This window comes from Sceloporus occidentalis, unplaced genomic scaffold (assembly GCF_023333645.1).
Source record: "Sceloporus occidentalis isolate IW3139 unplaced genomic scaffold, rSceOcc1.0.p SCAF_20, whole genome shotgun sequence".
In the NCBI taxonomy this organism is placed as follows: domain Eukaryota; kingdom Metazoa; phylum Chordata; class Lepidosauria; order Squamata; family Phrynosomatidae; genus Sceloporus; species Sceloporus occidentalis.
Genome location: NW_028317000.1, coordinates 13,652,364 through 13,666,068, shown reverse-complemented (window position 1 = coordinate 13,666,068; position 13,705 = coordinate 13,652,364). Strand labels below are relative to the sequence as shown.

At 50.1% G+C, this 13,705-nt stretch overlaps 1 protein-coding gene across 1 annotated transcript; it reads right to left on the bottom strand.

Annotated features, from left to right (window-relative positions):
- Window positions 1-3,346: 3,346 nt before the first annotated feature.
- LOC149302096 (endosialin-like) lies at window positions 3,347-7,387 on the bottom strand. Its single transcript, XM_089483612.1, has one exon. It carries the CDS (start codon window positions 7,385-7,387, stop codon window positions 5,315-5,317), a length of 2,073 nt encoding a protein of 690 aa, XP_089339738.1. The 3' UTR covers window positions 3,347-5,314.
- Between the last annotated feature and the right edge of the window lie 6,318 nt (window positions 7,388-13,705).

Here is a 13,705-nt window from a genome sequence, read left to right as displayed (position 1 = left end):
AGGTGGATTTGCCATGGCCATCCTATGAGGCTGAGAGAGTGAGACTTGCACAAAGCCATCTAATGGGTTTCCATGGCTGAGCCAAGATTTGAATCCGGGTTCTCCAGTGGGTTTCTGTCACCGAGCTGGGATTCAAACCCTGTTCTCCAGTGGGTTTCTATGGCTGAGCCAGGACTTGACCCCTGTTCTCTAGTGGGTTTCCATGGCCAAGCTGGGATTCGATCCCTGTTCTAGAGTCCTGGCCCAATCCACAAACCACTATCCCATACTGGCTTTCAAGACAATGCACGGATATTAACTTCGAACCTAAAACATCCCATATAAACACTCACCCAAGAGCCTTTTATAAGTTCTGGATGTGAAAAAGAAAGCAAAAGGAAGATACAGTGGGCCCTTGGTATCCGCTGAGGTTTGGTTCCAGGACCATTCGCGGTTAACAAAATCCGTGGACGCTCAAGTCCCATTAAAAACAATGGCATCGTAAAATGGTGTCCCTTATAATAAAATGGAAAAGCGAGGTTTGCTATTTGGAATTTGGACTTTTGGGGAATATTTTCAAGCCGTGGATGCTTGAATCCGCAGATAAAAAATCAGTGGCTAAGAAGGGCCAAGTGTATAGATCATTTGGAGAGGAAGGGGTCTTTGAAAGCAGCCCTTTCTTCCACTTGGAAACCTTGCAGCCCACCATCCTTTAAGCGCAAAGCTCTTCACTCTCTCTCCCCAAAGTCTTGCATAGGGTTAACGTTTTTTAGGGTTTGCCCCACAAGTTGACACGCACAGCGCAAAAGTGGGCTGGCACCCAGGAGGGCTGCAAATTCGAATCAGATCTGAGTCATGCAAGCCGGACCCAGGAAAAAAGAGGGCTGGGGGGGGGGATAGGAGACCAAGTGATGGGGGGCTTTGGGTGGGATGGGAATCGAAAGGCAGCGGTGGTCCTTTTCCATTTAATATGCCATGATTTCATTTTGGGCAACACACCCGATACACAACTCCCACCTAATTCCTCTTGGATCCTCCAATATTTTAGGGAAGGGGGCTGAATCCAGGCCTGGAAACCATTTGTGGCCATCATGGGTCGCTCAGCAGCTTCCACAAGTGAAAGAATGGAGTCCTTCTAGCCATGTGCAGAGTGCATTTCCTTCCCATTTTGAGCCCATGGTGACTGTCAGGCTTAGCACTGGAATGCACTGGAAATTAAAGGGCAGAGTGTCTCTGGGCATGAGCAGAGTGCATTCCCTTCCTCTCTGAAACCCATTGTGACCATCAGCTTAGCATTGGAAAGTGCAAGAGGAAACAGAGTGCCTCTAGCCATGAGCAGAGTGCATTTCCTTCCTATCTTGAGCCCATGGTGACTGTCAGGCCTAGCACTGGAATGCACTGGAAATTAAAGGGCAGAGTGTCTCTGGGCATGAGCAGAGTGCATTCTTTTCCTCTAAGCATTGAGACGTCAGGCTTAGCATTGAAACATGCAAGAGGAAAAGGAAAGGACAGAGTGCCCCTAGCCATGGACAGAGTGCATTTCCTTCCCTTCTTTAACCTGACTGTCAGGCATAGCATTGGGATGTCCAAGCAGAAAATAATAGGACAGAGTGCCTCTAGGCATGAGCAGAGTGCATTCCCTTCCTCTCTGAAACCCATTGCAATTGTCAGGCTTAGCATTTTGGAACCCAAAAGAGAAAAGAAAGGATAGAGTTCCTCTAGGAATGAGCAGAGTGCATTTCCTTCCCTTCTTCTTGAACCTGACTATCAGGCATACCATTGAAATGCCCAAGCAGAAAATAAAAGGACAGAGTGCCTCTAGGCATGAGCAGAGTGCGTTCCCTTGTTCTCTGAAACCCATTGCGATTGTCAGGCTTAGCTCTGAGACTTCCAAGAGGAAAAGAAAGGACAGAGTGCCTCTAGAGCTTCGAAAGCTTGCAACGTGGAATTGGGTGCATTTTGGTTGGCCCCGTAAAGGTATCTGTTGCAATGTGGATTTTGGGTGTTATTATACACCAGCATCGCTCTGACCCTGAAAGCTACCCAGAAAACCAAGACGCAACTCATGACACTTTCAAAAACATTACTCCTCTTGCAGTTGGGGGCTGCAGAGATCACATCAATCTCAATTTAATCTCCGTTTAATCTCCGTTTAATCAATCTCAATTTAATCCGTTCAAATAGTTGCGCAATATCCGGGGACCGCTTTGCAGCCTGGAAAATAGGGAATTATAGTATAGGGGTCCCATACGGAAGGGGATTGAAAAGCGACTTCTTTTGCAAATTGGGGGCTACAGAGACGGAAACGTGGCTCAGAGACAGGTCTTTCTGGGAATCCAGATCTTTAATTACCTTGAAATTATAGGGACTGGAAGAAAGATGCAAACATTTCCCTTCCATGGAGGTCTGTTCACAGACTCCCCACAAAGCCGAACTAGATTTAATTCCCCCACAACACAACAGGGTTCGAATCCTGGCTCAGCTATGGAAACCCACTGGGCGACCAATATAGTGCAGTGGTTTGAGCATTGGACTCGGACTCTGACTCTGGACCAGGGTTCAAATCCCGGCTCAGGCATGAAGGCCCACTGGGTGACCCTGGGCAAGTGACACTCTCTCAGCCTTAAAGGGAGGCGAGGATGACCAAGAAAACCCATGACATTGCCATGCATCAGAAATTACTTGAAGGCACACAATGGGGCTTTCCCCAGTATACCCAGTATAAGTGCCATACCCTCCCAAGGGGGAACTGGAGTCTTGCTTCTCACCAACCCCAAACCCACAACCCACTAGAGTCCTAAATCGGAACCCGTGTCCCCTAGTCTCCAGTTTTAAAAATGTATGGAAACCCAAAAGTGAACAAACTTATGGCGGGAGTGTGCACACACATATTTCTTGGCAAGCTTTGTGCAAGCTTTGCCTTTGCCTTCCTCCGAGGCTGAGAGAGCGTGACCTGCCCAAGGTCCACTATGCCATGCAGGCTCTCATATTCCGTATTCTTATGAGACTGCTGTGTGTGTGCAACTCGTGCCACATCATGCGCGTTGTGCGTATAGGGGCCTTCGAGTTACCTATCCACATGTGGCGACCCCACACATTTCAGAGGGTTTTCTTTGGCTGGTTTTGTCTATTCCTTCCTCCGAAATATAGCCTACAGCACCTGGTATTCCATGTCGGTCTCCCATCCACATACAAACCACAGATGACCCTGCTTAGCTTCCAAGCTCAGACTGGATCTGGTGCTTTTGGGGGTCTTTAGGCCCACTGAACCACATGAGTGCTTCAAAATAAGAATTTCTTTCCTTCTATCTGTCGCCCCACACGCCTTTCTCTCCCATGCTTTACTCCCACCATACATAGAAGATGCTTTTCTCATTCCAGCCAGTTGGAGGTGCCAGTCCCTTTTATTGGAGGTGAACAAAAATCACACATATATACACACACACACACATACACAAGGGGGGCAAAAAATCCCCCCACAAAAGAAAAGTACATCAGCAGTCACGACCAGCACAGCCCCACTCCTCCCCATCTTCGCTGGGTGCCCATATAGTGCCCCTTTCCCTCTTGGCAACAACCACAAAAGACAAGCCCACCCACCCATCTGCATCGCACACTAGCAAAAAAGCCTCCAAAACTGGACACCTGACCCCTGATGTCTGGAATAAGTCCCTTTTCTGTGCCGGGTTCAAGGCATGGACCGGGCCCCATGCCAGCCGGGGTCCTAGAAGCGCCCAGCAAAAAGAAAAGGGGTGCCAAAGTTTTGTCCTGAGGAAGAGGAGTAGGAGGAAGAAGCCTAAGGGAGTCTGAAAATCCATCTCTCCAAGGCCACTGACCAACTGGACAATGGGCAAGCTTGGCCAAGCTTTGGTGGGCCCACTTTTCCAGCAGTCATCTTCCAGAGAGCCACCTTTGCCAGCTGCGGTCTGGGCGAGAGTGGGCCGGAGGTGGGGAAAAATCGGTGTACATTGTGTGCTTTTTTTGTGTCCAGGTGTAACGGCAATAATACCCTGGTCCTACACTTCCAATATTACAAAGGGCTGCCAAGCACACACTTTACATGCAGGGTGTCCTGAGTTCGAGTCTGCCACACCTCCATCTGCTTTGTGTCTTCCTGCATGGCGGGTTGGACTGGATGACCCTTGAGGTCTCTTCCAACTTCCAGGTGGGACTGGAAGACACTTCATCTCCAAAACCATCTAAATCAGGGATGGGGAATCGTGCCACTTTCCTTCCCCAGACATGGTTGGACTCTGAACTCCCAGCATCCCTCCTCTCCTGGATAAGACTGATGGGAGTTGCAATCCTACCCCATCTGGGGTTACAGTTGTAGTTCTCAGCTGCGTGGGTCAAAGTAGAAGGTGGCGTCGTCTTTTAAACCAACCTCTCATGTTGGCACCGTAAGGACTGGAGACCTTTCTCTTTTTAAGCAGTGGCTGAAGATGTATTTGGCGTGCAAACAATCCCCTATTCTGGACCTGGCAAAGTCAGTTGTGTCCATCATCCTGAGCTGGACGGAGCCGCAAGGATGATGCAGTATGTTTAAAAAGCACCTCCTGTCTTCTTCTGGCCAAGTTTTGGGGCCCTTTGGGGGTGTGCGGTACTGCGCATCCCAGCTGGCAGGAGAGGACAGTTCTCTGTGCCAGCAAAGGGTCTCTTTGTCCTCTTAACACGTCCCAGCAATGATTCCCTGGTTTTGGCCTGTATCCCACCCAGCCAAGGGAGAGAGAAGGTCCTCTGGTCCCCTGGCCAAGCGAGTTGTGGTTGGTTTATTCTTATGGGTCTTCAAGTCATTTCGGACCTATGGTGGCCCTATTCTGGGACAAGATTTGTTCAGAGAAGGTTTGCTATTGCCATCCTCTGAGGCTGGGAGTGTGCGACTTGCCCAGGATTACCCATTTCATATCCATGGCCAAGCTGGGATTTGAACCCTGGTCTCCAGAGTCTTAGTCCAATGCTCAACCAAGCAAGAGTCCTGGTGATGGCTAGAGAGAATCATATTTTGGCTCCAAGTCTCCATATCCTCCTGTGGTTCAGTGTGTCCCAGATATGGAGTGAATGGATGTGGAAGGGGGTCAAACCAGAGCCTGGCAAAGCTGCTCTTCCTTGGACTACACCTCCCAGGATTGTCCTGCCAGCGTCAGAAAGCGGATGATGGGAGATGCAGTCCAGAATTGGCAAGCTCTAGCCCCTACAGTCTGGCATGTTTGATCCCCATTCAATGGGGAGAGAATGCTTTGCGCTCCATCTTTTCTGCCCAAAAGTCAGCAGCTGTGTCACAAATGGTGCAGTCCCGGGAGAGAAAGGAGCACCGTGCCCACTGCTGGCACGTGGCTCAGACGCTGGTTCGGCATGTGGCAGGTTGGCACGCCCGGGAGGACGAGGGTGGCGGGGCGCCTTTCCCTGCCGAGCTGATCACCCAGCGGTAACACTGGGTGACGCTGCGCGTTTTGGCCTGAGCTCCACAGCGGGTGCAGTAGACGATGCCCAGGGCCAGCATGATGACCACAAAGACACAGATTGGCACCAACAGGGCGACCAGGAGCCAGCGGTCATCGCGCTTCGGACGGATGGTGCCTTCCTCGCTTGGAGTGGGGCTCTGTGGGGGCAAACTGGGGGGAAGTGCCCTCACCCCCCACACCGCAACACCTCCTTTTATGCCATCCGTCGGGGGCAGCGTGGGCAAAGTGGTTGTGGGAACAAGGGGAAGGTGTGGGTCTGAGACGGGATGCGTCAGGTGAGTGGAAAGATCTTCAGAGGTGCCAATAGGGGTGGGCAGGAGGGAACGGGTGGGTATGGGATGAGGAGATGTGGTGGGGGTGGTTGAGGGCAGTTTGGGAGTCCGGCTAAGCTCCACAGTCTCCAAAAGAGATGGATTCCAATCCAGGGGGGCTAGTTCGGGAGTTTCTGTGTCTGGGACCATGCGGGGCACAACCCGGGAATCTGGGATGGATGGCAAGTCCGGAGGTGGCACCCAAATGTCTTGAAAAGCCGAGAAGGGGTCTGAGGCAGGCAAGCGGTCATCCAGGTAGTGGCGGTCATCCACCTCTGGCTCCCATCCATGGCCAACGCCAAAGGGCTGGAAGTAACCACCGCCACCGCCAGGGTGGCTCTGGGCAGTGGCCGAGGGTGGCAATTGGGCCACCAGGACGCAACTAATGCCGTCAGCATCCAACTCGTAACCCTCAGTGCAATAGCATTCAAAGCCACCCACATAGTTGACACACATCTGTTGGCACACACCGGGGAACTGGCACTCGTCAGTGTCGACACATTGCCCTGGATCCTCTTCAGCAGGGCTGAATCCCAGGTGGCACCGGCAGAGGAAAGAGCCCTCGGTATTTTCACATTGGTGTTCACAAGGTGCCTCTTCGGCGCACTCATCCACATCCTCACATTGGTGCCCGTCTGGGCCTAGTTCATAGCCTGCTGGACACTGGCACTGGTAGCCACCCTCTGGCAGGGCCAAGCAACCAAAGGGGCAAGGATTACCTTTGCAGGCGTCATGGGTAGCACAGGAGTGACCGTCGGGAAGGAGGTAGTAGCCAGTGTGGCACTCACAGGAGTACCCTGCGCTGCCTTCGTCCAGGCAAAGTTGTTGGCACCCTCCATTGTCACCCTCACAGCTGCTGGACGGGTACACCTCGTCTGGACATATTGGCTCTGTCTTCGACCAACCCACTGTGCTATCTTCTTGCTGGAAGCAAAGCACTGAGACTACGGGGGATGCCAGGTCTGGGCCGCAGCGAACAGTGGCAACGGTGCCAAAGGGCAGGTAGCGCAAATGGGGACCAGCCGGGCCAAAAGGGGTGCTGTAGGTAATGTCAACCTCCTTGCCCACCCTGTCAAGGCCAGGACACATCCCTTGGAAAGCAAAGCGGCACACGAAGCCGTCAACCGGCACCGTGCAAGAACCTTCTAGCCACTGGAAGTCCTGGTCGTCCAAGACCACACAGCGTGGGGCAGCGCAGCTGGGGCCGCTGTTCCCAGCACCACTTTCGACGGGCCGGGCCCAGTTGGTGTACGCCGTGTCCTGCTCACCGGTGGTCCAAGTGAAGCCTCGGAGGGGCTTCTGGGGGTGACACTGTCTCGGCTGCCGCTGGAGCCCGATCCAGAAGAGCCGCCGGGGAGGCTGCTGGTGCTGCTGGGGATCCCCGTTCTCAGCGTGGCTGCGAAGCAACTGGCTCACCTGGGCGGCCTCCTGGGCCCTCTTGAGGGTGGCCAGGTTGCCCCCCAGCTCCCGGCAGCTCCTCCAAGCCTCCAGGAAAGTCCGGCGCTGGCCATAGACAGCAAAGCAGCCCTCGGGTGAGCAGGAGGCAAGCGGGGGATCCCCCGGGGAAGAAGAAGAAGAAGAGGAGGCCAGCCAGGGCCCTGCCAGCAATAGCCAAGGCAGCAGCAGCAGCAGCATCTTCTCCCAGGGACTTCGAGAGCCGTCTGGTCCAGGTTCAGCACTCCACAGCTCTGAGCATCCAAGAAGGGGGCCCCCAAGCCCTTCCCAGCCCCAGTTCCAGTGGGAAGGCAGGCAGGCAGGAAGGTGGAGCCAGGGTCTAAGGTTTCCTTCTGAGCCTCTGCCAGGATTTGGAGAGAAAAGGGGGGCAGGAGGAGGAGGAGGAAGGAGAAGAAGAAGGAGTGGAAGAGGCAGAGGAGGAAGAAAGGCACACAACACGCACATGGAGATGTTACTCTTTTAGACTAAAACTCCCAGAGTGCAAATCCCCCAAAAGTCATGTTTCCAAGCTCTGACCCAAAGACACATGTCGGAAATGAAGGCACACAACCCACACATGGAAATGTTCCTCTTTTGGACTACAATTCCCAGCGCGCAAACTCCAAAAAGTCACATTTCCAAGCCCTGACCCTGAGATGCATGTCGGATATGAAGGCACACAACTCACATATGCAACCATTATTCTTCTGGACCACAACTCCTAGTGTGCAAACCCCAAAAAGTTACATTTCCAAGCTCTGACGTCTACAGATGCATGTCGGAAATGAAGGCACACAACACACATGGAAACATTACTTTTTTGGACTATGACTCCTAGCACACAAACCCCCCAAAAGTCACATTTCCAAGCTCTGGCCCAGAGATCCATGTCAGATATGAAGCCACACAACCCACACATGGAAATGTTACTCTTTTGGACTCCAACTCCCAGCACACAACCTCCCCCAAAAGCCACATTTCCAAGCTCTGACACAAGTATGCACCCAACTGCTTGCCTCCTTTTTGGCTCAAGACCAAGGAGTTTATCACACTGGGACCGATTTCGACATTAAAGAGAGATTAAAGCACATTTAACGCATCCCGCAAACAGAGTGGAAATGGCGAGTAAGTGCGCAAATGATGATCACACACAGTTGCACAATAAGGCTATGTCAGAAACACATTGTCGCTGCAACCCTGAAAGCAAAAAGATGCCCTTGTGACCACTTTAATGGCGGGTTTTGTGCCACATCGTGCGAAATCGTCATGCGCAATTATGTGATTTCTTCCGGGATATTCACGGGATAAACTCCCAATCGCCTTCGTGGGATAAACTCCTAAGAAGAGGCCGGGGAAGAGTGTGAAAGAGGGATCCATGCCTCGGTCCCTGGTCAATGCAAGGCGGAAATAAGTGGAATTCCTTTTTGCCGTGGGAAACGGCGGCAGGGGAAACCTGGGGGCTGGGGAAGGAATGGGAAAAGAACTGGAGCATCTTTGGTTCGGCCTTGAAGCAATGTTAATGCAAACCAGGGAGAGACGTTTGCACGGCTCTTCCTGGCAATGGGGCCCCCTGCAACCTTCTCCCCCCCACATCCCCAGCCTCCTAGAAACATTATGCCGAGGCTTGGCCCACTTTGTATATTTATACAACCCACCCAGACCTCTCCCAGTCCCTCCAGCTGGGTCTGGTTTACTGTGGAGGCCCACATCCCCATCTCTCCGTACATTTTCAATGGGGGTTTTTTCCTGACTTTGCTCATGCTTATTGTCCGATTTCACCAGGGGGAAACCCTGCATATGTTCTTGCTTTACAGGGCCCAGAGGGAATGCCTTGTGAAAACATTTTATTCTGTTTTATTAATGCGTTTGGCATGGCTCACTTGGTCTTTTCTGCCAGGATCTGCACCCATGGATACCCATCTCAGTCGAGTCGCGCTCTCTCAGCTTCAGAGAGCAAACGGCAAGCCACCCCCAAACAAACCTCGCCAAGAAAAACTTGCATGTTCCCGTAAGTCAGAAACGACTTACAAAGTTTGTTTTGTGGGTTTTTTGGGCTATGCGGCCATGTTCTGGAAGTGTTTGTTGCAGAATAAACTCTTCCAGAACATAGCCACATAGCCTGAAAAGCCCACAAAAAAATATGGATGCTGGCCATGAAAGCCTTCGACATTATTATTACTGCGGTAGGTTTAGGCGACAACTTACAAAGACTTTACAACGGCTTGCAAAGTTTGCACTTAAATAAAATAGTGGTATATTTGCTGTCTTGAAGATCTACAATGAGCCTTGTTTGGGGAAGATGTGCCCGATAGCTTGAGCATCTCCGAGGAGGAAACATTGGCAAGACCTTCCAGTTAGATGCACCTTTTGGGGTCACTGTGGCTTGCATCCATTTCTAAGAAACCATAGAACCATAGAGTTGTTGAAAGGGACCCCAAAGGCCATCCAATCCAACCCAGTCCTGCTATGTAGAAATACACTGCCGCATTTAGACTTCACTTTGTCATGTTCGTTTTTGGCACGACTTATCCGCTTCTTTTCTTCTTCTTATGTTCCTGTGCATTTGTGAACATGTTCAAACCTACGGGGAGAAAAGGGGAGGGGAACATTTTGTTCCTCGAACCAAATACTTCTGCGACAAATATTGCTAATATTTTTGCAGCATCGCAGGGGGAATGGAAGGAACACGAGTGAATAAGCGGAGAGGCATGACGCAGCTCCCATAGCGGCCGGGTTGGAAGGATGAGGTTATAGATTTATAGAATAACTCGGGGAATTTGGGAACAAATGGTTTCCTTCTCCCTCCTCCTCCCCAGCCTCAGCCCCAACCCACCCAGCTCCAGTTTTGCACAATCTCTTTGGTACTCCAAAGTGGAGGGAATGACCCTTTGGGCCTCTGCTTTATTGCTCCAGTTTGAATCATATTCTCTCTGGAGAGATGTCTTTCAACAATTCGACACCATGGACATTGGTCCTCGTTGATATTTCTGTGACATCAGGGCCCCCCTTCCATGGCACTTTTCCATTGCAAGCTGGAAACCTATTGTTTTTTGTGGGTTTGGGGGCCATGTGGCCATGTTTTCGAAGAGTTTATTCCTGACATTTCGCCAGCATCTGCGGCTTTGGCATCTTCGGAAGTGGGACTGAAGGTACCAGCCTCAGATGCTGGCAAAACGTCGGGAAAGGATATGGCCACACAGCCTGAAAAACCCACAACAAAATTCCCAAAGGGGTTTACAATGTGTAAAGCCAATTGCCCCCAACAAGCTGGGTACAAATTTTACCAACCTATGAAAGTGGATCTTGGAGCCTTCCTTTAGGATCAAACCTACAACGTTGTGGCTGCAGGATTGGCATTTAACTACTGTGCCACTAGAGCTCCTCATTATGGGGTCTGAAGTTCAATGCCACTTCACTGGGTTGTCTGTAGGCCGGTGCCACTGCATTCTGGGGTTTGTAGCACAGTGGCACTGTTCTGTGGGGACCTCAATGCAGTGTCATGGCATTGCCAGGTCCTTAGTGCCGTGCCACTATGTTCTGGTGTCTGCAAATACAGTGCCACTGTAGGGACTGCAATGCAGTATTCCCTACTTGGGGGGGGGAATTATCTTGCCATTGATCATTTTTATCAATGATGTCCAGTTCTGGGCACTACGATTCAAGAAGGAAGTAGACAAGCTGGAATGTGTCCAGAGGAGGGAGACCAAAATGGTGACTGGTCTAGAAACCATGAAGCCCTATGAGGAGAGACTTAGGGAGCTAGGGATGTTTAGCCTGGAGAAGAGAAGGTTCAGAGGTGATATGATAGCCCTGTTTAAGTATCTGAAGGGAGGTCATATTGAGGAGGGAGCTAGCTTGTTTCCTGCTGCTCCAGAGACTAGAACCCGGAACAATGGAGATTCCACCTCAACGTTAGGAAGAACCTCCTGATGGTAAGAGCTGTTTGGTGGTGGAATACACTGCTGCATTGGAGGATGGTGGTGTCTCCTTCTTTGGAGGCTTTAAACAGAGGCTGGATGTCCATTTGTCGGAGGTGCTTTGGTTGTGAGTTCCTGCATGGCAAAATGGGGTTGAACTGGATGTCCTTTGAGATCTCTTCTAACTCTATGATGCTACGATTCTCCATACTGCTTAACAGCATCGCCAAGGACCATCCCAAGACCTAGTATTTGGCCTGGAAACCTCAGAATGATCCTGAATGGCAACTCTTTTTCTAGACACAGCCGCCCATGTGCCAGCCTGAAACAAAAGATGCTTCCAAACAGAGGACTGTCCTCTGGAAGGATTTGTAATTTGAATTGACATCTCACATATACCATATATATATGTCGGTGCCTGGCTTCCACTCCACCAAATGCATCTGAGGAAGTAGACTGAAGTCTCCAAAAGCTCATGCTGCCAACTTCTTTCTTTCAGTGAGTCTGAAAGGTGCGACAAGATCTCTCTTCATAAGACACACCGCCGCAGTACCTGAGAAACCCCCATACACAAGACGCAGCAATTCCAACAAAGCTGTCCTTTGCAGAAGCACCAAAAACCCTTGAACCATATGCAAAAGCCCTGTGATGGGAAGAGGAAGGGAACCGCTCTCCCAGCCCCTGTCTTCATGGCTTTGCATTGTTTTTGCTTTGGGGTGGTCTTGGTCTCGAATGTGAACATGGGAGTTTTGGAGACGGCTGCCCAGCGGCATTCGAAGGGAAGGTGGTCCGGAGGAGCAGAGGCTGTGAGGGAGGCCTCTTTCCATGGCCATCTGAGCTGAGTTTGCACAATTCTTTGGAAAAGAAGGGCAAAGCAAGATGGTTATCTGTGTTCCTCAGTTAAAAGCTCAGAGTAGGCTATGTTTTTAAGCAAAGGAAGAAGTGAAAATGCCAACCTAACAGCTGCTAAGACTGGGGTATGCAACATCATAAAGGCAAAGCAGAGCGTATGGATATATATCACCTACTGCAGCATGGGACTTGCATCTCTGCAAGTGGACTTGCTTGGGCAGCAACTAGAATTTTGCAATGTCTACGTTAGCGGTTCCCAATCTTTGGCCTTCCAGATGTTTCCGACTTTGGCTCCCATCGTCCTTGACTGTTGGCCAAGTTGGCTGGGGCTTCTGGGAATCTGAGGTCCAAAACAAATGGAGGGCTTGTAACAGTGAACAGTGACCAAATTATCAATGGGGAATTTAATTAGCTCGAGGTCACAAGAGGAGACCTGTTACTACACCTCAGGGATCGCCCCTTCGATCTGTATACCAGGAACTAGAAATCCAGAAATGAGGCAGAGGCTCTAAGTACAATCAATGTCTCTTTTATTGGAAACAGGGGTTCAAACACACACAGGCACATACGCACATGCATTCATACAAGGCTCAGGAAATAACGTGGTAGATGGGGATAGATATTAGGCTTTTCTCATGGAAACACGCACCTGATGTAGAGGTTCTATCTTGGGAAGTCCAATTTGTGTGAGGGTTTGCAAGTCTGCTTAATATTTAAGGCTTAGCAGACCAAGTCAGACAGACTCTGACTTCAAACTGACATAGATGTTGGCTGCAAATGACCTGAGACAAGCCGGTGACTGAGCGGCTGACAAGAGAGGCTGGTAGCAGCCCATCCCCAAATTTGGGAGACCTTTTAAGGGTTTAACAGGGTCTCTAGACAAAGGGCAATCAAAGGAAACTGTTTGAAGTGTATTTCACATCTTAGGTCCATGTTCTGATCTCACCAAATGTTTTCGACAGAGTAGGGACCCAAATGGCTATGCAAATGCCATTCCTTTGATTCAAATGGCTCCCCCTCAATCACAAAGAGAGACACTTCCTTAAGACATCTGCCTGTAGCATCTTAGCAGCTCCTGGCATGGTCTCACCCATCTTCAGAGCTGGGAAAGGAAATTCGTTTACATATCAAAACCCATGGTTTCCCCTTGTTTCAGTGGGAACCTGTTATTTAGATCCCATGCTAGGGCCATACAGCTACTCAGGTCAAGATGCACTTTTGATATCAAGGTGCAGGTCAGAGGTTATCATTTGGATATATTAAAAAGGTGCAGATCAATGCCTATCAGTTCCCCCGCTTTTGAAATACAAAGTTCAAACAGTCTCTGTGAGAATGAAGCTATTTCAATTAAACCTTTGTCTGTAAAATTTTGGGGTGACAATATTAGAGGAAGGGTTATGCCATCAGGTGAGTATTTTCCTTAGGAGGCCAGTAATGAACTTCTCTGGAACTCATTCACACATGCAATCACACTCAATACATGTACATTAAGCAATGGTTGTCATGAGAATGTATGCAATATACATTCCGGCAAGTGACGGTGAACAGAACATGAAAATATACATTGGCAGAAACAGCAGTATTGGTGATGCCAATATTCAAAACAAATGAAAGTGGGCATAAACCATAGCCAAGTTTGGAGGATAAAGACTAATGCACCAATGTACATTAGGTTGGCAAGAAATGAGAATGATAGTCCAAGCTGTCAATGAATGAGGCAGTGCAATGAAGTTAGCCACACTACAGAGTC